Source organism: Suncus etruscus, chromosome 1 (genome assembly GCF_024139225.1).
Source record: "Suncus etruscus isolate mSunEtr1 chromosome 1, mSunEtr1.pri.cur, whole genome shotgun sequence".
NCBI classification, from domain to species: domain Eukaryota; kingdom Metazoa; phylum Chordata; class Mammalia; order Eulipotyphla; family Soricidae; genus Suncus; species Suncus etruscus.
The window spans coordinates 186,408,691-186,433,040 of NC_064848.1; the positions used below are offsets into that span (position 1 = coordinate 186,408,691).

A 24,350-nucleotide genomic window follows, 5' to 3' on the forward strand; every position below is an offset into this window, starting at 1 on the left:
CTGGCAGGCACGGGGGGGGGGGGGGGGGGGGGGGGGGGGGGAGGACCATGTGGGACACCGGGATTTGAACCAACCACCTTTGGTCCTGGATCGGCTGCTTGCGAGGCAAACGCCACTGTGCTATCTGACACAATTTCTAATTCTGACCCTTCCCATAGATCTTTCTCTTCTGACTTCTGAGGCCTCTGCAGATCCAGCTTATGCTGATTCTGATGATCAGGCTGTCCTCAGCAAGATAAACCCTCGAGTGGCTGGAGAACATGGGTCCAATGTAGGCTGGGCCCTAGTTTTGCAGCCTTCCTTCCCAAACCTTGTGAGGCTGAGGACTTAAATCAAATCCTGCAGCCAGAGAGGTGACTGCAGCAGAGCCCTCACTGAGCCTGGTTCAGACCCTTTCTGCAGAATAGTAACAACCAAATTCTGCAGCTTCTGGAGCAGGCATGGAGTAGAGCTAGACCTAACATTTTGGAGCAGGTGTGCACACCCAGAGGTGCTCAGGGGTTACTCCTGGCTCTGTGCTCAGAAATTGCCCCTGGCAGGTTCGTGGAATCATATGGGATGCAGGGATTAAACCCAGGTCCTTCCAGGGTCAGCCACGTGCAAGGCAAATACCCTACCACTGTGATCTCTCCAGCCCAGAACCTAACATTTATTTGCTGCTGCTATGTCTTACTTTGCAGGCAGGTAATCTACAGAAATGTTCATTTTAAACCATCTTCAAATGCAGCCCCCACTCTGTAGCTCTCTGTGGGATAGATTTTCTTCACAACCTGCAAAGACTGAGAGCTAAACCTCTCCTTATTCACAATTTTCTGCAGAGCCAGAGGAAAAAAGAAGCCACTTTTCAGGTGAAGGTTTTAATGTAGGAAGTTCCTTCCTGCATACTGCTTCCTCTTTCCCCAACACAGTGACTCTGCAGCTCAGCAGGATCCAAATGAAGGGCCCTGCTGAAGAAGCCTTCAAGAAACTCTCTGACCACCCTGATGGTCTTAGGAGGTTCTCCAGATGCAGCTCAGAGGCGGGGACATAGATCTAGAAGTTCTGGTGGGCGCTTAGAGGTTTAGCAGGTAAAACCAGTGAACAAATGGCAACCTGGGAATGATGAACTTTTTGTGTGCCAGAACTGATGTAAACCAGGATAGACTGTAGGGTACAATCTGTACACCAGGACAGACTATATACAGGACAGGCTGTATACCAGGATAGGATATACATTGCAATGGGCTATACAACAGGACAGGATGTACCCTGGTATGAGTTGTACTCCAGGCTGAACTGTACACCAGGATGGGGTGTACACTGACAGTTTGTACAACTGGTCGGGATATACACCAGGATGAGCTGTCAATCAGAATAGGCAGGATATACAGTGGGACAGGTTGTACACCCAGACACTGTGCACTTGGATTGACTGTATACCAGGAAAAGTTGTAGACTGGGATGTTCTGGACACTAGGCAGACCATACACTGGATGAGTTGCACACCAGGATGGGTTATACATTGGGTTGGGCTGTATACCCTCTGGTTTGCCAGGAAAGTTGGACTGTGATTATGTACATGGCCAGTTGATCCACTAGTTTCAGTTCTCAGCAGAAACCACAATGAGGGACAAAGCCAACAGATGCAATTTTGTGGCCCTACCATTTGCACTTTCTCTGGAACATTCTTTAGAGAATGAATGGAGTGGGTCCTTCCTCAGCAGCTGCAGAGAATGCTCCCCGTCACTAGCCATGAGAACACTCTGCGGTCTGTGGAGCTTGGAAAACAGTGGCCCATGCTGGACTTCAAGTTCCACAGGCTAGAGTTTTTGGGTTCCAGATACCACTGGGTGGGGAGGGGAGGTAAAGAAGGGGCCCACTTGGGTAACTACAGATTAGCTTTCAGTGAGAGACCCAAAAGGAGAGACCTGATGCCTCCGAATGGGGTACAGTCAGGCCATTGCTCTTTCCAAACCTGATGTGGCTGCTTTCCTGTGGCTGCTCCCATGCTGGTCAGATGCCCCTTTGGGCAGCTCTGGCCCCACACATTGGGCTCTCCTCTTCCCAGCAGGGTCTATGAGAGGAGGCTGCTATACTTTGACTTAACCTTTGTTTGAGGGGAGGGGAGAGGTCCTGGGTCTTCCTTCATTCCTTTCCTCCGAGAAGAATCCCAGTACTCTCAGCACTGCTCTGCCTCCATGAACCCCTCCTTCTCGTGGCTCATTGGCTCGACCTCCGTGTATGTGGAGAGGTTGGGGTGATTGCGGAACTTCATAGCTGGCCAGTGGTGGGGTCTTCGCTGTAGAGAACAGGGACAGAGTCAGGAGCATGCTTTACTGGAGAACCCCCTTCCCAAGGGATAATGCTGAGAAACCCTTTGACAAGAATGTTACGGGGCTAAAGAAGACTACCTTTTTCGCACCCTCAGGTCTGGCAGGAGTTGTGTGGGCTGAAAGGGTTTGCTCTGGGCCTCAGTACCCAGACTGCAAGACACAAGGTCAGCAGTAGCAAAAAAGGAGCCCCGACACAGAATATGAAGGAGTGGGGAGAGATGGAATGATCTGGAAGGTTCCAGAAAGGTCAAGATCATCCTCCAGACTCTAGTCTAGGCAGGTATGATTCAACAGGGGAGCTAATGAAGGCCCCCAGGGAGAGCAAATCCTCCCACAGGCTTTTGGATTACAATCTAAAGCTCCTAAGCAGTAGTATACAAAGTGGAACCTGGGTCCTCTATGGCTTAGTTCATACACAAGGCCCAGATTTGGGTATAAGCGGCCCAAAGTTATGGAAGCAGCTGTAAAGCAAAGGAAATATGCCATACTATCACCTTTTTCTTTGCTCGTACTCTGCTAATTGCAGGGCAGGAGCAAAAGGAAATGGGCTGGGCCACACAGAGCCAGAAGGGTGAGGCTGAGAGTCCTGGGAGTTAGGGACTACTGGGGAGCAGCTGGGAGAACAGGTGGAAACAGCAGCACATCAGGGGCAAGAAATGGGGAATGAATATACCTACCAGCCAAGAAACTCAGATTCTAAAGCAGAGGGCAGAGCTAGGGGGGGGGGGCGGGGAAGAGGGGCTAGCCCTGCTACTGACCTCGATGAAGAAGAGTGCAGCATTGGAGGTGGGGTGGCTGTTGATGTAGATGCCCACCAAGATGAGGGCTGCCACGAGGAGCACTGCCAGCACGATGCCCACAATGGTGCCCAGGTGCACAGGGGTGCTCTCAGTCTTCGGAGCCAAGTTATTCTGGAGACCTATAAAGAGATCATTTGTGCTGGGTTGGGACAAGGAGGTGAAGCCCACAGTCCCAGGTTCACTCTAAAGAAGAGAGTGACACAGGGAGTTTTATCATGAAAAGGGGAGGCAAGTATGACTGGGGGTGGAGAGCTCCTTAGCCTTGTAGGCACAGTTCAGGGTCTTTCTTCGTTTGTCTGTTTTATTTTGGGGCCATACTTGGCTGTGTTCAGTGGCAGCGTTCAGGGATTACTCCTGGCTCTGTGCTCAGAAATCACTCCTGGGAGGCTTGGGGGACCACATGGGATGATTTGCCTTGCCACATGGCTGACCCAGGATGGACCTGATTTGATCTGTGGCATCCCATATGGTCCCCCAAGCCAGGAGCTATTTCTGAGCACATAGCCAGGAGTAACCCCAAAGTGTCATGGGGTGTGGCCCAGAAACAAAACAAAACAAAACAAAAACAAACAAACAAAAAAGAAAAACCAGTGCTGGTGTGGATGTGAGGAGAAAAAAATTCTCATTCATTATCTAGGACTTTCTGGAAAACAATTTGGAGATTCCTCAAAAAACTGGAAATTGAGCTCCCATATTATTTGTCAATACTACTACTAAATATATACCTCAGAAACACAAAAACACAATTCAAAAATGCCCTCTGCTCTCCTATGTTCTTTGCAGCTCTATTTAAAATACCCATTATCTGGAAACAACCCAGATCCCTGACAACAGATGAGTGGCTAAAGAAACTGTGGTACATCTACACAATGAAATAATATGCAGCTGTTAGGAAAAATGAAGTCATGAAATTTGCCTATATATAGATAGACATGGAGACTAATATGCTGAGTGAAATAAGTTAGAGTGAGAGGGATAGACAGAATAATTGCATTCATTTGCGGGATTTAAGAAAAATAAAAGATAGCATTATAATAATACCCAGAGACAATAGAGATGAGGCCCATTGTGGCCCCATTCCCCCATCCTTCCTGTGCAACTTGATCTTACCTGCAAGACCCCTCCCATTCCTGGGAGGGGTCTTGGGAAGGTTAGATAAGGCCTTTGACGGAGGGGATTAAGGACTTTGCCAGCATGCAGAGGTAACAGGAGGAAACATGGATGGAAAAGGCTAAGACTCAGGGCAAGCTAAGGATAGCATGCGTAAATGGTTAAGATAGACCACACATGTGGTGAATAGGGCATGAATAAAGTTGATACTTCCTGAAGCCTGCTTGTGAGTGAGATTTCTACCCGCCGCTCTCCTGGACCCTGATACCCACTGGCTGAAGGGGGTTTCAGAGCCACGTGGCCTGGGATGGCAGACAAAGGCACCTCCATGTGTCCACCACTATCCAAGCCCATCCTAAGGGCTGTAACTCTACAGCCCATGGTATGATGCTTACCACAAAGTGTGGTGAGCACAGTTAGAGAAATAACTACCTAACAACTACCATTACAATGATAGTGTGAGAGAGAAAAGAATTCCTGTCTTGAATATAGGCACAGGATAGGGGAAGAGGAAAATGGAAGATATTGGTGGTGGGAAGGCTACACTGGTGAAGAAGGGTGTGCATTTTTTACTGAAACCCAACTATGAACATGTTTGTAACTATGGTGCTTAAATAAATTATTCATAAAAAAACCAAAACACAAAAACCTGGAGCTGGTCTTGAACAAAGAGCGGTGTGTGTGTGTGTGTGTGTGTGTGTGTGTGTGTGTGTGTGTGTGTGTGTGTGTGTGTGCCCCAGGCCTGAGAGAGGAGATGTTTTTTGGGGGACCCTAGAATTGGGATTCACCCTCTGAAGCCAAATGCCATGAGTGACTATACCCTCTATCAACCCAGGATGGGAATGAAAGGAGCCGTAACATAAGGGGATCTGCTCCCCTACCTCATAGACTCCTGAATTCTTAGGCCCAGGAGGCCAGAGCCTGTGGCCACAGTCCCCCTCCTGTATTTTGTTTAGGGCGGAGAACACAAGAAGAGCAGAGAGGCTGCAGGAGGACTCAGGGAGGTTCCTGACTGAGAGAAGAGGTATCAGATGTGGATCTGCCCTCGCTAGAGGTCCCTTCCTGCAGAGCAGAGGTTCTGAGGGGCTCTGAGGGGTTGTTTTACACCCAGCTCCGAGCCCCTCTGGGAATTAATGCCAAGAAACCAGTGTTTGCTGCACTGGGTATGTGTGTGTGTGAATGTGGATGTGAGTGTGTGTGTGTGTGTGTGTGTGAGAGAGAGAGAGAGAAAGTAAGAGAGAGAGAGAGAGAGAGAGAGAGAGAGAGAGAGAGAGAGAGAGAGAGAGAGAGAGAGTGACCAAGAGGATAGGCAGCTCCACTCACCATCTCCACCTGCATAGGGATTCAACTTGGTGTCATCTGCAGAAGAGAGAAGCACAAGATGAAAAAGATGAGAAGCACAAGCACAAGAGGGGCTGGAGAGATAGCACAGCAGTAGGACATTTGCCTTGATGTGGCCAACCTAGGACAGGCCTGGGTTCAATCCTTGGCATCCCATATGGTCCCTCGAACCTACCAGGAGTGTTTCCTGAGCACAAAGCCAGGAGTAACCCCTGAGCACCACCATGTATAGTCTAAAATAAAAAACTACCAGGCCTGAGAGATAGCATGGAGGTAGGGCATTTGCCTTGCATGCAGAAGGATGGCGGTTCAAATCCTGGTCTTCCATATGGTCCCTGAGCCTGCCAGGAGAGATTTTTTTTTTTGGTTTTTGTTTGTTTGTTTATTTTTGGGGTCACACCCGGCAATGCTCAGGGGTTACTCCTGGCTCTACACTCAGAAATTGCTCCTGGCAGGCTCGGGGGACCATATGGGATGCCGGGATTCGAACCATTGTGCTTCTGCATGCAAAGCAAATGCCTTACCTCTATGCTATCTCTCTGGCCCAGGAGAGATTTCAGAACATAGAAGAGCCAGGAATAACCCCTGAGTACTGCCGGGTGTGACTCAAAAACCAAAAACCAAATTCAAACCAAAACAAAACAAAAAGAAACTACCTCACTAACATGAGGGCTAATTAGATGAAAATTTGAGCAATTATAGATAGTGGAATAAGTAAATAATAAATAAACAACAGAAGGAGTGGGAATAGGGGAACTAAATTAGACTTAAAAAGGGAACACAGACCTGCTAACTTTCTTTGGCCTTTTGTTTGTCCCCAATCGAATGGAATTTCCTCTTGGTCCCCTCATCTGTCCCCATGAAAGCAGCAGAAAAGCAGCAATTCTTACTCATGCCCATGACCAGAGAACCAAGAAAATCCAGATGGACAATGGATAGTTGGAGATAGGCTTTGAAGGACAGGGAGCAGAGCCCTAAAGACAGACTAGAAAGCACTGGCAACAGAGCAGGGAGGCAGAGTGGTCTTAGAGCAACAGGAGTAGACCAGAGTGGACTTCAAGGGCTAGAATCAGCGAGGGACCAGCTCAGACCAAGGACTCTGTACACAGGAATCAGCTGGAAGCCAGGACAGAATATATGAGAGTCTAAAACCATCTTCTTAACACTGTTAAATAAATAACTACAATGTCACAAACAGTGTTGTGGGCTAAATTTACATACAAAATTCAGGAACTAACTGCTACAACTTTTGTAACTTTAGGTACTTTTTTTTGTTTGTTTGTTTTTGGGTCACACTCGGCAGTGCTCAGGGGTTACTCCTGGCTGTCTGCTCAGAAATAGCTCCTGGCAGGCACGGGGGACCATATGGGACACCGGGATTCGAACCAACCACCTTTGGTCCTGGATCGGCTGCTTGCAAGGCAAACGCCGCTGTGCTATCTCTCCGGGCCCACTTTAGGTACTTTTGTTTGCTTCTTTTTTTTTTTTTTTAACTTTATTGATTGATTGGTTGTTGGGCCACACCCAGCAGTGATTAGGCATCACTCCTGGCTCTGCATTCAAAAATTGCCACTGGCAGGCTGGGGACACTATATGGGATGCTAGGAATTGAACCAGACCCCTTCCGGTTGGCCACATGCAAGGCAAATGCCCTACCACTGTGCTATCTCTCTGGCCCCCTTTTTGTTTGCTTCTATTTGGGGGCCACAGCCAGTGATGTTCAGGGGTTACTCCTGGCTCTGCATTTTGGAATCACTCCTGGTAGGCTCAGGAGACTGCCAAGGACTGAACCCAGTTTGGCTGTGTGCAAAGCAAACGTCCTACATGCTGTGCTATCACTCAGGCTTGGACTGTGGCACAGCATAGAACAGACTGGCCCTAGACAGTTATGGTGCCCTCTGGTGAGAGCCACCCTCCTGTGGTCATTTCTTCATATGCTTTGTGGTGCAGCTCAGAGAAGGCTGCTGCAGTGCACACATGTGGGGCCAGGGGCTATCCTTGGTGATAAAGTGCCTGGCTCTGTGGCAGGGTTTTGCCTCTCAGTGGTCTTGCTGGCTCACAGGTTCATTTCTTTTTTTTTTTTTTTTTTTTTTTGGTTTTTAGGCCACACCCGGCGGTGCTCAGGGGTTACTCCTGGCTGTCTGCTCAGAAATAGCTCCTGGCAGGCACGGGGGACCATATGGGACACCGGGATTCGAACCAACCACCTTTGGTCCTGGATCGGCTGCTTGCAAGGCAAATGCCGCTGTGCTATCTCTCTGGGCCCTCACTGGTTCATTTCTGCAGGTAACATTTGATTGCAAACAAGCAGATCCTAGAAGCAGCCTATCATGTCCATCATCTTCTTCTGGGGTCCTCCCTGCACCTCTGCCTACCAGAAGGTGCCACACCTCCTCCAGATGTCTGCTCCCACTCACCCCCTCTGCCCAACCCAGGCAGGTCCTTCTGTCTGGAGTGCTGGCCCCGCTCTAATCACACATTCTTGAATCATAAGACAGAGAGTTTGGATAGATTACGCCACCTCTCAAGTCCAATGTGCAGGTGGACTGAACCAAACTCTCTCCCTTCCTCCTTTCTTTCCTCCCCTTTTCTCTCCCTCTTTTCCTCCCTCCATCCTTTCTCATCCCTCCCTCCATTTACCCTTCCTCCCTCCACTTTCCCTTCCTCCTTCCCTACCTCCTTTTCTCCTTATTTTTCTCCCTCCTCCCTTTCTCTCTTCCTTCTTCCTTTCTTCCTCACTTCTTTCCTCTCTTCCTCACTTTCTTCTCTTTTTCCTCCCTTTTTCCTTTTCTCCCTCCATCTTCCCTTCTTTCCACTCTCCTTCCCTTCCTCCTTCCTCCTTTTCTTCTTCTTCCCTCCCTCCTTTCTTTCTTTTTCTTTCTTCTCTTTCTTTCTTCTTTCTTTCTTCTTCCTTCCTTCCTTCCTTCCTTCCTTCCTTCCTTCCTTCCTTCCTTCCTTCCTTCCTTTCTTCCTTCCTTCCTTCCTTCCTTCCTTCCTTCCTTCCTTCCTTCCTTCCTTCCTTCCTTCTTTCTTTCTTTCTTTCTTTTTTTTTTTTTTTTTTTTGGTTTTTGGGCCACACCCGGTGACGCTCAGGGGTTACTCCTGGCTATGCGCTCAGAAGTCGCTCCTGGCTTGGGGGACCATATGGGACGCCGGGGGATCGAACCGCGGTCCGTCTCCTAGGCTAGCGCAGGTAAGGCAGGCACCTTACCTCGAGCGCCACCGCCCGGCCCACTTACTTTCTTTCTTTCTTTCTTTCTTTCTTTCTTTCTTTCTTTCTTTCTTTCTTTCTTTCTTTCTTTCTTTCTTTCTTTCTTTCTTTCTTTCTTTCTTTCTTTCTTTCTTTCTTTCTTTCTTTCTTTCTCTTTCTTTCTTTCTTTCTTTCTTTCTTTCTCTCTCTCTCTCTCTCTCTCTCTTTCTTTCTTTCTTTCTTTCTTTCTTTCTTTCTTTCTTTCTTTCTTTCTTTCTTTCTTTCTTTCTTTCTTTCTTTCTTTCTTTCTTTCTTTCTTTCCCACACCCATTTGACGCTCAGGGGTTACTCCTGGCTATGTGCTCAGAAATTGCTCCTGGCTTGGGGGGAACCATATGGGACGCCGGGGGATAGAACCGGGGTCTGTTTTATGCTAGCGCTTGCAAGGCAGACACCTTACCTCTAGCGCCACCTTCCAGGCCCCTCTTTCCTTCTTTCTTTCCTTCTTTCCTTCCTTTCTTCTTTCCTTCCTTCCTTCTTTCCTTCCTTCCTTCTTTCCTTCCTTCCTTCCTTCCTTCCTTCCTTCCTTCCTTCCTTCCTTCCTTCCTTCCTTCTTTCCTTTCCTCCTTCCCTCCCTGCAACCTCCTCTCCCTCCCTCCTTTCCTTTCCTACCCCTCACATCCCAGGATACGGTCTGATGTCTTCCCACCCTGGAACAGAAGCACCTCACAGTTTGCTGCTTAGATAAACCCTGAGACAGTCCAAAGAACTAGAGCCCAGAGGTTGTATGTGGAGGTCCCAGGTTATGGCTCCAGAGCTGCATGGTCCATTGAGCACTGTTAGGAGCAACCCCTGAGCACTGCCAGGCATAATTTATAAGCCAGAACCCACAGAGACCAAAGCAAACCAGAGGAGGGGAGATGAATCAAACTCTGGCATTAGGCTGGACATGAGTTTTCATTTTTTTTTTTTCAGCCACACTCGTTTGATGCTCAGGGGTTACTCCTGGCTAAGCGCTCAGAAATTGCCCCTGGCTTGGGGGGACCATATGGGACTCCAGGGGGTCGAACCATGGTCCTTCCTTGGCTAATGCTTGCAAGGCTGACACCTTACCTCTAGCGCCACCTCACCGGCCCCTGGACATGAGTTTTCTAACTCTCAGCCCTTCTTGCCTCTCCTTACCTTCGGTGATGAGGCTGTCAATGGAGAGAGAGGAGGAGGTGGTGCTGAGGTCTCTGTCCAAGTCTGAGGAGCTGAGAGAGCTATCGGGAGAGGTTGAGTAATGGTCTTCATCCTGGTAGTCCTCACATGTCATGCCCTCAGCCTGCAAAAGACCCAGCTTGGCTGGATGGGACTTTTTTTTTGTTTGTTTGTTTTTCATTTTGGGGCTATACCCAGCTCAAGGATTTATTCCTGGCTCTGTTCTCAGGGATCATTACTGGTGGGTTGGGGTGGGGAGGATCATATGGGGTGCCAGGGATCTAACCCTGGTTAGTCAAGTGCAAGGCAAGCACCCTACCAACTATACTATTACTACAGCCCAGGATGGAGCCTTCTAGCTGATAGGCTGTGAGTAGAGGACCCTCAGATGCAGGACAAAAGAGACACCTGAATGCCTGGGCTTGACCCTAGCATGGTCACTCATCAAAGTGAGACCTCGGTGCACTTAAGCTTTACACACTGCAAAAAGTATTTTTTTACAGAGCAATTTATCTGTTAATTGCTTTTGAGAGTAAATGCAAATGTTTGCAAAGGTCAGAGTCAGGAATGGGCTCAGCAAGAATTTTTTTTCCTCAGGCAAGAAAGAGCCCCAGGAAACGAGTGGATGGCTGTGGGGTTGGGGAGGTGCAGCCATCGAGAGGTCATTAATTCTCTCTGAATACCTGCTTGCCACTTGCATCTAGAACCTAGGTTACAGTGAAATGCCAGTACTTGTAAAGGGTAGTGAAAGAAGAAGCAGGCACAAGGAGTCTTCCTTTTTGTTTTTTGTTTTTTGGGCCACACCCAATAACGCTCAGGGGTTCCTCCTGGCTATGCGCTCAGAAGCCACTCCTGGCTTGGGGGACCCTATGGGATGCCAGGGGATCGAACCACGGTCTGTCCTGGGCTAGCGCCACGGCGCCGGCCCCGAAGTCTTCCTTTCTTAGGAAGAGCTCTTTCAGTGGATGCTGGGTGAAGTGTGAGAGTGAGAGGGTGATGGCCTCTCAGAACCAAAGTACCATGTTCTAGAGAATTCCAGAAGTGAGAAAGAAACTGTATGGGATTCTGTTTTGGGGTGACATTGATTTTGCTTATCTTTTACTTTTCTGTGGCTGGGGACCAAACCCAGGTCTTCACAAAAGTAAAGCTCTACCTCTGAGCCACAAACTTCTCTGGGATTCTCAGCCTCTCCCAGAATGACTTCCCCTTGCAGTTTCCCAGAGGACCCAACTATGACCCAGGCCACCCCCAATATGCCTCCTGCCAGGGCCAAGGGTACCTGGGAACTGCCATTCAAGGTCAAAAGAGGGGCCTATCTTGGGACCCTCCAGGGCCCTCCCAAGCCTCCCACACTGGTTCAACCATCTCCAAGCAGCCTGTGAGGGAAGAGTCAGGTGAGAGGCAGAGGCCTGGGAAAAGCTGCTCACCTCCTGGGCGCAGTTGTAGGCCAGCCACTCCTGACGATATCGATCAAAGCCACTGGAGCACCTGCACGGGTCAAAGGTCAGAGGTGTGATGGGTGCACAGACAAGGGAGCCCAGCCTAGAAGGAGGAACAGCTCCCCTGTGATAGTGAAGAGAGCTAACATTCCTAGGCTTTGTTTGCTTTTAGATTTTACTATATAACAATTATTTATTTATTTATGGAGAAATGTCACACCCAGCAGTGCTCAGAGGTTATTCCTGGCTCTGCACCTATAAATCATTCCTGATGGGTTTGGGGGATCATCTGGGATGTTGGGGATTGAAATCAGGCCAACTATAGGCAAGCACCCTACCCACTGTATTATCATTCCCACAATTTATTATTTTTTCTATAAAAACCATTGAACATAAGCACCTGTATTTCAATCATTAACTTATAAAACCAGCTCTTTCATAGAATACACATAGGACATTGAAACTATGATGAATGTATAAGAAGAGGAGGCCGAAGCGAAGGCATAATAGGTAGGGCATTTGCCTTGCATGCGGCCCACCTGGGCTCGATCCCGGGCATCCCCTGTGGTTCCCTGAGCCTGCCAAGAGGGGTTTCTAAGTGCAGAGCCAGGACTAACCCCAAAGTGCTGCCAACTGTGTCCCCCCCAAAAAAGAAGAATCCATTTTGATTGTGGTATTCCAACCATACAGTCCCTGGTGCTGGGCTGTTGGGGCTCAGGAACAAGTCCCTCCCTCCCCAGAAGTCGGGACAGTGTTCATCACCTCTCCCCTTCCTCTTGACTATCCTGACCCAGACTGCATATGCCTGGATATGTGTGTAGGGGACTAGATGGCTACAGGACCTTGAAAAGCCATAGACTCATGATTGCCCCCAATGCTAAGGACTCAGCCTCACCCACTCAGATGTCTCCTTTTTGGCGGGGCAAGCCAACCCTAGCCATGTTCCAGGGTTACTCCTGGCTCTGTGCTCAGGGGTCATCCTGGCAGTACTCAGGATACCATATGGGATACTGGGTACTGAACCTGGGTCAACATGTACAAGGCAAACTTCCTACCCACTGTGCTCTTACTCTGGTCCTATATCTATATATTGGTTTTAGGGCCACATTGGGCAGTGCTCAGGGGTTACTTCTAGCTCTGCACTCAGGAATCACTCATGGAAGGCTTGGGGGACCATATCGGATGCTGGGAATCAAACTCGGGTCAATCACAGTCAAGGCAAACATTCTACTTGCTCTATTGCTTTGCTCCATCCCTATTTTTATATATAAAGTTTTTAATTGTGAAATTAAAGAATTTATATTTAAAATACTGAATCACTGTGATATACACAGTTACAAAGTAATTCATGGTTCAGTTTCAGTCATATAATGCACAACTCCCTTCAGCGCACATTTCCTGTCTTCAATGTCCCCAGTTTCCCTCTAACCCTTCCCCCTCTTCTCTTCCCTGCCTGCTTCACTTCTGTGACAGACATTTTTCTTCTCTTCCCCTTCCCTCCCCTTCACTTTTTCCTTTTAGACATTGTGGTTTGCAATGTTCTTACTAAAGGGGTATCATGACTATCATTTTATCTCTTCAGCGCCTGCTTCTTTTTTTTGGGGGGGGGGTCACACCGGCAGTACTCAGGTGTTACTCTTGGCTCTACACTCAGAAATAGCTCCTGGCAGGCTCGGGAGACTGTATGGGATTCTGGGATTTGAACCACCGTCCTTCTGCATGCAAGGCAAATGCCCTACTTCCATGCTATCTCTCCGCTCAGCACCCACTTCTTATTCAGAGTTATCATTTCCAACTATCATTTTGATAGTGGTCCCTTCTCTGCCCTAAATGTACTCTTCCACTATTTATGGCAAACTTTCTACCAGGGTCTGGTACTCCTGGCCCTTGTCTATATTGTCTCTAGGTATTAATAACATACTATCTTTTTTCTAATAAATATCCTACAAATGAGTGTGATCATTCTATATCTATCCCTCTCCACCGGATTCATTTCACTCAATATAATATTCTTCATATCTATCCATGTATAAGCAAATTTCTTTTTTTTTTGTTTTTTTTTTTGTTTTTGGGCCACACCCGGCAGTGCTCAGGGGTTACTCCTGGCTGTCTGCTCAGAAATAGCTCCTGGCAGGCATGGGGGACCATATGGGACACCGGGATTCGAACCAACCACCTTTGGTCCTGGATCGGCTGCTTGCAAGACAAACGCTGCTGTGCTATCTCTCCGGGCCCATATAAGCAAATTTCATGACTTCAGTTTTCCTAAGAACTGTGGAGTATTCCATTGTGTAGATATAATATAGTTTCTTTATACACTCATCTATTCTGGGCACTTGGGTATTTTTCCCAACATCCGGTTATTGTGAATAGTGCTGCAAAGAGCATAGGAGTGCAGAAGAAAGTACAAAGAAGCTTAAGAGTGCACAACTGCATTGTGTTTTTTGGGCCCGTTGGGTATATTTCTAAGACTGGTATTGTTGGGTCCTATGGAAACTCAATTTTTATTTTTTTTTTTTGAGCAATGTTCATATTGTTTTCCCAAAAGGTTGGACCAGTCTACATTCCTATCAGCAGTATGAAAGTTCCTTTCTCCCTGATTCTGCGCCACACTGGTTGTTCTTGTTAAGCTGTACCAGTGCCTCATATATCTTAGATGTTTAACTCCTTATCAGATGATATGTCCCTTTCTTGTGGAGGAACTTGAGCCCTGGCAAGAAGAGGTGGGTGTGAGCTGATTCATATACATGCACACACCCCTATCATCACCAAGAAATAGCCTTCCAGATGCTGAGAGTGGAAAAGCTGCCTCCAGCTGGCTAGAAGGCCCCAGGCCCATCCCTCAGAGGGGACAGGGGCAAGGGCTGAGCCAGAGAATGTTCTTAGCCACACATTTCCTATCTCTCTGTGGTGCTGCATCCTGGCATGGCTGTCCAAGGACAATGAATGCTGGTGAGGCCTCCTGGCTGCTCCCCTGACCTGTCACCCACACGCTCCATCTGGGGTTCTCTGTGCCCATATGTGGGGATGAAGGGGATCAAGTAACACAGAAGTGGGCTTGGGGGACTGGGAACAAAAGCTACTTTTTGATAAAACTGTTTCTAAGACCTGAACCTCCTACATAAGTCTAAGCACCTCTGAACCCTGAGTCAGTTGGGAAGAGGGCACAAGATATGGCCATTTATTTCATTTTAATTTTATTTAGGTTTTTGGCCACACCTGGCAGCGCTCAGGGGTTACTCCTGGCTCTGAGCTCAGAAATCACTCCTGGTAGGTGGGGGGACCATATGGGATACCGGAGATGGAACCCATCTCGAGCACGTACAAAGCAAATGCCCTTCCTACTATACTATCTCTCCAGCCCAAAAAGGCCATTTCTTGAGCACCTCCTGAATATGCCCCAGGAGACACCATCATATTGTGACACTCCTTTCCTGAGCCACATCCTGTCTTTAGGACCACCCTGGTGAGTGCAGTTCTCATTCAGGATGCTCTGGGAGGCTGTAGAAGGAGAGCAGATGGGGTGAGGAGGGAGGTATAGAGTTCACAGAGAACCCACAGTGATCAGTTCCACTCCCTAAACCCCACTCTGTGGCTTTTTTCTGCTTTCAATTGGAGCTGAGGCTCCAGGAACGGGCAAAGAGAGGCACAAGCTGGGGTGAGGTCAGGCCCCTGGGCATGTGGGGATGGGAGGGTTCCAGTACTGCATCAGCGTGGCCTGCCCTGACACAGAGGTTCTCCACTCTGAGGCTGGCATAACCATAGCGAAGGCAACGTACACACCCGTCTTCCCCAACCCATCAGCCCTCAATTAGTTGCCAGTAGTGTGCCCTGGAGTTCACGGCGGTCTTCAGTGGGGGTGAGAGTGGGGGTTAATGCAAGGGTTCGGCTCTTATCGGCCCCGTTTTGCAGTTCCCAGGGCTTCACTCTCACTGGATGCTGACTCAGGTGCAAGCAGCCAGGCCCTCAGGATTTTGGGCTTTCTCCAAGCTCCTCTGGAATATCTCTCCATGATGATACAGTAGCTCTCAAAAATCTCCTCTGCCTGACTCCACCCTATGCTCTCTGTAGAAGGATCTGTGCCCTTTGTTGGGGCCCTGAAGCTTTGTGAAACTATGACTCAGCTTGGTTTTAGATTCAGCTAATGGTGGGTTCTCACGCTGGCCTTCCCGAACCACAGAGTCCAGCCTGTTTCACGGGGGGGTTGGTGGGGGAGAGCTTCTGGGATGAAGACAGGGGAAGCTGACAGGATTCCTGACCCCCTGCTCTGGTGCCAGAGTACTGCCTTCTGGACCCCCAAAGAGTTGTGTTCTCTAGAGCTAAGCTTTTTAGAAACTATAGGCCAAGGGGCCAGATCAATAGTACAGTGGTAGGGTGCTTGCCTTGCACATAGCCGAACTGGGTTTGGTCTCTAGCATTACATGTGGTCCCTCAAGCCCTCCAGAAATGATTCTTTTTTTTTTTTTTTTTTTTTTTGGTTTTTGGGCCACACCCGGCGGTGCTCAGGGGTTACTCCTGGCTGTCTGCTTAGAAATAGCTCCTGGCAGGCACGGAGGACCATATGGGACACCGGGATTCGAACCAACCACCTTTGGTCCTGGATCGGCTGCTTGCAAGGCAAACGCCGCTGTGCTATCTCTCCGGGCCCCAGAAATGATTCTTGAGCTCAGAATGAGGAGTAACCCTGAGTATCACTGGTTTGGCTCCCCCTCCAAAGAAAAAAAAAAAAAAAGAAAGAAAATTAATTTTAAAATTATTTAAAACCTGGGGGTTAAAATAAAGTCAATTGTGGGCCATATGTTGGAATAATGTGCATGATAAACCACCATTAACAGTCACAAAATCTCACTCAATTAAAAAATATTATTACGGGTGCCGGAGAGATAGCATAAAGGTAGGGCATTTGCCTTGCATGCAGAGGGACAGTGGTTCGAATCCCAGCATCCCATATGGTCTCCCGAGCATGCCAGGAGCAATTTCTGAGCATAGAGCTATGAGTGACCCTTGAGCACTGCTGGATGTGACCCAAAAACCAAAAAAAAATATTATTAGTTGTGAACCCACATGATATTGGGTCACTGAATGTGGGGGTCATGGGAAAATGTGAAGTTGAAAGTTAGATATAAGGAGATTGCCCCTTTTAGACTGCTGTATTTTTCGTACCACAGACACACTTTTTACCCCCAAACAGTGCATCTTATGGAGTGAATGCCATCTGGAGCTGAAGCCTGAGTGCATGGGAAAAGAGCATCTAAAAACTATGTGTATCTTATGGTCAGGGGCATCTTATAGAGCAAAAAATACAGTAATTTCTAGGTTCCTGCTTGACTCAGGTCTAGGGTTAGTATTAGGACTCGGTGAGGATTATGGATCAGGCTTGTGTATTTTCAATGTTAAAAATAAAAGCTGGGCCCGGAGAGATAGCACAGCGGTATTTGCCTTGCAAACAGCCGATCCAGGACCAAAGGTGGTTGGTTCGAATCCCGGTGTCCCATATGGTCCCCCGTGCCTGCCAGGAGCTATTTCTGAGCAGACAGCCAGGAGTAACCCCTGAGCACTGCCGGGTGTGACCCAAAAACCAAAAAAAAATAAAAATAAAAATAAATAAATAAAAGCTACTTCAGGCGTTTGCCCTGAATGCAGCTGACCCAGGACAGCCTGTGGTTCGATCCCCCAGCATCCTATATGGTCCCCCAAGCCAAGAGCGATTTCTGAGCGCATAGCCAGGAGTAACCCCTGAGTATCAACAGAGGTGGCCCAAAAACAAACAAACAAAAAAATAACAATAAAGGCTACTTCTTGAACAATTGTTAAATTTAGCCTAATTGTTGAATTGATGCCTACACTAGGCAAGGTTGGTATAATGTTAGGGTTATAGTTAGGGTTAGGGTTCAGGTTCGAGTGAGACTAAGGGTACACTTCTGATGATGTTTGAAGTTGAGAGTGAAAATTTAGTATAAGTGACTGTTCAATTTTGACTAGTTGGTTTAGGCCTAGTTCGGGTAGAAATAACCTAGTGTTAGAATTAGCACAAGGGTTAGGGTTAGTATAGATTCGAAGAAGATTTCAGGTTTGGCAGTTTTCAAAATTAAAAATAAATGTTAATATTTGGGATATGGTTTTCTTTTTTGGGGGGGGCATACCCATTTGACGCTCAGGGGTTACTCCTGGCTATGCGCTCAGAAATTGCTCCTGGCTTGGGGTGACCATATGGGACTCCGGGGGATCGAACCTCGGTCTGTCCTATGCTAGCACTTGCAAGGCAGACACCTTACCTCTAGCACCACCTTCCCGACCCGGGAGATGGTTCTCTTTATCCTAAATGTTAAATGTAGGTTCCAGTGAGGGTGAATTTGTATAGGGTTAAGTTTGGGCTTAGTATTAGGGTTCATGTGAGCATTAGGGTATATGTTTGGCTACATATAAAGTTGAGAATGAAGGTTTGGTATAGGCCGATTGTTCAATTTAGCCTAATTGTAGATTTAGGCCTGACACAGATGAGTAAGGTGAGTCAAAGCCCTAGGGGTAGGGTAAGGATTAGCATTAGGGTAAGAGTTAGAATTGGGTGAGGAATATTATTTTTCTTTTATTGGGGGGGGTGTTTGAGTTTTGGGGCCATACCCAGCAGTGCTCAGGACGCTCAGGGGGTTATTCCTGGCTCTACACTCAGAAGTCGATCCTGGCAGGCTCAGGGGACCATATGGGATGCCGGGGATTAAATCTGTGTCTGTACTGGGTCAGCCATGTGCCAGGCAAAGGCCCTGCTGCTGTGCTATTGCTCTAGTCCCCCAAGGTGCTTGCCTTTTATGCAACCAACATAGATAGGTTTAATCCCTAGCACTACATATGGTCCCCTGTGTGAAAAATATCTAAGAAACTCCACTCTAGACTCTCAAAGAACTTGCCTTGTCCATGAGTCAGGCCCTGGTGATTATATTATTCCTACAGTAGGAACTGAGCAGGAACAGAGGAAATTCTGAAAGCACCATGATGTGTAGAGACATGGGGACTGGCAATTTTCAAGACTGGCTTCAAGTCCATGTTCATGGGGCTCTTCATTCTCAGGAGAGCCCAAGGACCCAAAAGGGAAAACAAAACAAAACATAAGTGCCTCCTCTTACCATTTATTTATCTTGGATGGAGAACAGGGCTTTAATTCTGAGTTTAATCTGTGAGGAAATGATTTCAGAACAAGGAGTGGAAGATGAGCTGCATCTTAGGAACTTTATCCCTGAGCTTGAATCTCATCCAAAGTTTTCTTTGTTTACCAGGCCAGGCCAACACAACTTTGAGCCTACCTCCAACTTTCCACAGATGCCTGCAATTTCCACACCCCTAGCTTTCAGGAAACCCTGCTGTAGCCTGAGAAAGATCTGGAAGTGTTGTTTAAGGGCGTTGGGGTACTCTCTATGGCAGTGAGATGACCATCTCAGAGCCAGGAGATGCCTAACTCCCTGCATATGAAGCACAGTCTTCAGAATTATAATTCAAGTTCTGGGGTTTCCATCTCAGAGACTGAGATGCAGAGGCCTCATGATTGGTCCTAGGGATTTACCTTTGAATATGAGCCCAGGTTGATCTGGGATACTCCGTCCCCATTTGAAGGCCTTTCTGAGAAGCCATTCCCTAGGGTGAACTAATGTGTCTGGGTGTGTGGACAGGATCGCCCTCACTGGGGTTCTGGATGTCTTCCAAAAGTCAAGAGTTGATTTTCTCTGGGGCCTTCTCATAATGGGGTTGGGCAGGTTCCTCTTTCTGCCTGAAGCTACAGCAGCCCATGACCACACCTTATACCCTCCAACAGAAATGACCCAGCCCCACAACTTATCAAATTGCCAAGCCAACAAATTTATTCTAGATCTATAGATCCTGGACCACATAGCTGAGGTGTGACAGACACCTCAACATTTCCTAGTATTGTCAGTCCACTTTGATCACAGCTAATCTGATGGGAAGGTTGCCTAAGAAGATCAAACTGTGAACCTATACAGTAACACAGAAGGCTTAATTGGCAACAACTACAATCCAATAAATCCTTACACAATGACTTTATAAACATCACGGAGAGATATAATAACTATAACAAATTAATATTTATTAGTTTGGTAATTTCATTTGCTTTTGTGTGGTAATGAACAACATGAAGTAAATTTATGCCTGTAAGGGGCAGACTAGGGCAGTGTGTAGAAAATTAGAGACAATGTGGAATGTCACACTGGTGGTGGTGGGATTGGTATTGCAACATTTAATGCCTGAAAGAACTGTATTATGGTAAATCAGGGTTTATTTTGTTTGGTTGTTTTTTTTTTTTTTTTGCTTGTTTGTTTTTAGGCCACACCTGGAAATGTTTAGGGGTTACTCCTGGCTCTGAACTCAGGAATTACTTTTGGCAGTGGTTGAGAGGCCACATGGGCTGTTAGGGATCAAACTGGGGCAGACATGAAATGCAGACACCCTACTAGCTATCCTATCACTCTGGCCCTAAATCACAGTTACAATTTATTTTTTTCCCTTTTATTTAAACACTGTAATTACAGAGTTGTTGAGTTTCAGTCTTACAATGTACACCATCCTTCACCTATGAACATTTCCTGCCATCAATTTCCTCAGTTTCCCTCCCACTTTCCTCCCCCACCCTCTTTTTCGGGGGAAGGTCAGATCCAGTGGTGCTCAGGGGTTACTCCTCGCTCTGTGCTTAGAAGTCACTCCTTACAGGCTCCGAGACCATATGGGATGCTAGGATTCAAACCAGGGTTCGTCCTGTATTGGCTTTGTGTAAGGTAAACTGTGCTATTGCTCTGGCCCCTCCCCCACTCTCTTTCCCTTAAACACTGTGGTTTACACTATTGTTAATGAAGGGGTACTGTGCACATCACCTTTTTTGTTTTGTTGGTTTGGGTCTTGGTTTTTGGGCCACACCCAGTGCGCTCAGTGCTTACTTCTGCCTCTACATTCAGAAATCACTCTTGGCAGGCTCGGGGTGACCATATGGGATACCAGGAATTGAACCTGGATCCATCCCGGGTCGGCCACAGGCAAGGCAAGTGTCCTATCCGCTGTGCTATTACTTTGGTCCCTAGTGCATATCATTTTATCTCTATTCAACGCCCAGTTCTTGTTCAGAGTGATCAGTTCCAACTATCATTGTCACAGTAGTCCCTTCTCTGCCTTAATTGCACTGCTCCACTATTTGTAGCAACTTCCTACCATGGACTGATCCTCCTGACCCTCCTTTCTATGATCTCTGTATATCATTACCATACTATCATTAAAAATATATATTTTTAAAGAGTTTGTTCCACAGAGACTCATGTTATAATCCCCTTGATCTGCCTTGATCATAGGCACAGACCGCAGGGAGAAACATCCAGTGTGGTTTTCCTGTCCTAGGGGTCAATGTGGACTGGCCAGGAAACCCCTTTAGATTGACAATGAGGCTCGAGGCAGGTGGTAGCCTGAATCCTTCTATCCCTTCCTTCCCCGGGCCCCACCAGGGCACCCACCTCTGCAGTACGTGGCACCAGCTACAGTTGAAGGTGAGGTCAGAGGACAGGCAGGCATTGCAGCTCCGATGCTGCAAACAGGCTGAAGAGAGAAGGAGAGGGCTCAGCACAGGTTCCCTGTAAGGGGCACCCCTGGATAACCCCAGATACTGACAAAAGAAGAAGCCTCAGTTTCCCCTTGCCAGCTGCTGCAAGCATCTCCATTTTGGTTGTCCCTATTCCACACTTTAAACAGTCCTGAAAATCAGCTCTTAAGACTGAGAAAGTTTGCAGGCACTCAGGCCTTTGGGCTTGTCAGAATCAGAGATAATGGGTAACTCCTGGGCAAAGGGTCAAACTAATAACTTAAAAGGCTTTAACAACCTCAGCTATATAAACAGGATGTTAGTGTTAGCAGCACAAAAGGCCCAAATTAGCCATATGGCTCTGTAAAACAAAAAGGAACCCTCACTTCTTTTTTTGTTTTGTTTTTGTTGGGGGGCCATACCCGGTGGCGCTCAGAAATAGCTCCTGACAGGCTCAGGGTATCATATGGAATGCCAGGGTCCATCCTGGGTCCACACACTATTGATCTGCACACACACCCCCACTTCTTTTTTGACAAAAATCTTGTCATTTAATAGGAAATCAAGGAACCCTCAGAGTACAGCAAAGAGAGGCCCTTGCCTTGCACTCAACAGTCCTGGGTTCAGTCCCTGGTATCTTATAAAGTTTCCCCTGTGAAACCTGCCAGGAGTAAAAATCGAACAAGCAAAAATAAATAAAATAAAATAAAATAAAAGAAGGAGCTAAGTTTCCTTATACAGGCCCGGAGAGATAGCACAGCGGTGCTTGCCTTGCAAGCAGCCGATCCAGAACCTAAGGTGGTTGGTTCAAATCCCGGTGTCCCATATGGTCCCCCGTGCCTGCCAGGAGCTATTTCTGAGCAGACAGACAGGAATAACCCCTGAGCACCACCGGGTGTGACCCAAAAACCAAAACAAAACAAAACAAAAAAAAAACTTATACATGGGGCCTGAGCAGTGGCACAAGTGATAAGCCGTCTGTCTTGCCCGGGCTAGCCTAGAACGGACCTCGGTTCGATCCCCAGGCATCCCATATGGCCCCCCAAGCCAGGAGTGATTTCTGAATGCATAGCCAGGAGTAACCCCTGAGTGTCACCGGGTGTGGCCCAAAAACCAAAAACAAAACAAAACAAAACAAAACAGCAACAAAAAAGAAAACTATACAAAGGCTCCTTACTTTGACTTATTCCAATGCTAAGTTCCTCCTGGGCTGGAAAGTTCTTTCTCTTAGACTTTTATGAACTTTCTATTTTCTAACTCTAAGTCTGAGCATCTTTATTACTCAGTATTTTTATTCTTGAAATTACAGATGAACCTGGCAACCAAGGACAAGCACAGAGAGCTGCCAAATGGCTCCTGCATCATTTGGAGCCTTTAATCCATAGAGGGACCTGCCAGGTCATGGAGCCTATCTTTCCCTTCCTGCTTCCAGCCCTGCTCCTGCTGCACCCCTTCCACTCTGCCTGCTCTGAACTGGTGTTGGGGGAGTCAGCAGTCAGCAGCCCTGGGCCCTGCCTCTGGGACCTTCCATTCACTGGAGGAGTCAGGTATAAACTCTCAAGGTGCCAGGAGATGTCCTTACGGGATGTGGGGAGGGACTGACTAGAGATGGTCTGAGATCCCTTTGTCCACCAGGTCTTTGAAAGCTGTTATTAGGACTGGCCAGTTTGAGATTAAAGAAGAATTCTAGGATTGTTTTGGAGTCACACCTGATGGTGCTCAGGGCTCACTTCACTCTGTGTGCAAAGCGAACACCGTAGGAGCCAGATAGCACATCGGATAGGTTGCTTGCCTTCCATGCAGTCAATTTAGGTTTGATACCTAGCACCCATATAATCCCCCAAGCCCTGCCAAGAGTGATTCCTAAGCACAGAGCCAGGAGTAACCTCTGATCATCGCTTGGTGTGACTCAAAAACAAACAACAAAAAAGGCAAGCACTTTGGGGCCAGAGTGATAGCACAGTGGGTAAAGTGTTCGCCTTGCATACTGTCAATCCCATAAGATTCTCCAAACACCGCTAAGAGTAATTTTGTGTGTGTGTGTGTGTGTGTGGTTTTTGGGTCATACCCGGCAGTGCTCAGGGGTTATTCTTGGCTCCAGGCTCAGAAATTGCTCCTGGCAGGCACGGGGGACCATATGGGAAGCTGGGATTCGAACTGATGACCTCCTACATGAAAGGCAAACGCCTTACCTCCATGCTATCTCTCTGGCCCCCGCTAAGAGTAATTTTGAGCTTGGAGCCAGGGTTAACACCTGAGCACCGCCTGGCATAGCCCCAAAACAAAAACAAACAAACAAAAAAGACAAGATTGTTTTGTTTCCTGGTGTGCCTGGGGGTGTCAGCATGGCCCTAGCCTGGACCAGCAATTCAGTATTTATGGAATCCACAGGTAGACTCTCTTGTTCTCACACAGACCAGGACACTGAGACTCATCACAGAGCAGGGATGCAGCTCTGACTAACTCAGCTCTGACTAACTCAGGTCTGTTTGAATTAGGGCCTGAGCTCTGAGCCCTGCGGTCTTACTGTGAGAGTTCCTGTCCCAGTTCCCACACTCACTCAAGCTACTTTCTTCTGATCACTCTGGAGTGTGGGGGCCTGGGTATTGGCCAGATTTGCCTCTGGAAGAAATCCTGGTTGAATCCTCACTGACCCACAGGTGGGAGAGAACATCTGGGGCAGGATGAGGCAAAAATGGTTCCCCAGGTTCCAATCACAACCGACAGTCTTGCAAACATCGTTCCCCTCCATTCTACAAGCTGCACCCCACATGAGCCGAAACCTGGAAATCACCCCAATCCAAAATGCTGCAGGCCCCATAAAAAGCACCATTAAACCAGCCAGAAAGGAGGTTACTAAATACTCACAAAAGTCCCTAGATGGAGATGAAGCAGTTTATGCACACAGACAGTGCCCAGAAATACATTCCCAGGGGAAATAGTCCAGAAGTTAAGGTATACAGTTGTATGCAGTTGACCCCAGTTAGATCCCAGCACTACTTATGGTCCCCTGAGCACAGAACCAGGAGTGATCCCTGATGCTCCCCAAATAATATAAATTACAGTCTGCTTTTTTTTTTTTTTTTTTTTTGGCCAAAAAGGCCACACCCGGTGATGTTCAGGGGTTACTCCTGGCTAAGCGCTCAGAAATTGCCCCTGGCTTGGGGGGGACCATATAGGACACCGGGGGATTGAACCTCGGTCCTTCCTTGGCTAGCGCTTGCTTGACAGACACTGCCATGGTGTGCCTTCAGCAGCGAAAGTGGGGTGCACGGTGAGGAAATGACTGCCTGTCCCTCTCTGCTTCATGCCTACGGGCTCTGGCGTCTCTCTTCTCTCAGGAAAATATGACTGGCTCCCTACTTGCTTCTGAGGTGTTGAGTCTGGGGG

At 47.7% G+C, this 24,350-nt stretch overlaps 1 protein-coding gene across 1 annotated transcript in view; it reads right to left on the reverse strand.

Annotated features, from left to right (window-relative positions):
• Window positions 1–1,748: 1,748 nt before the first annotated feature.
• The window catches only part of PLXDC1 (plexin domain containing 1), a 61,241-nt gene continuing 38,639 nt past the window's right edge, over window positions 1,749–24,350 (reverse strand). Inside the window, exons 9-14 of the mRNA XM_049779597.1 lie at window positions 20,896–20,977; window positions 11,381–11,441; window positions 9,936–10,077; window positions 5,546–5,581; window positions 3,071–3,231; window positions 1,749–2,278 (exon numbers count right to left, since the gene is read on the reverse strand). Of these exons, the coding sequence (XP_049635554.1) occupies window positions 2,159–2,278; window positions 3,071–3,231; window positions 5,546–5,581; window positions 9,936–10,077; window positions 11,381–11,441; window positions 20,896–20,977 (602 nt within the window). The 3' untranslated portion in view covers window positions 1,749–2,158. The remainder of the gene's footprint in view (window positions 2,279–3,070; window positions 3,232–5,545; window positions 5,582–9,935; window positions 10,078–11,380; window positions 11,442–20,895; window positions 20,978–24,350) is intronic.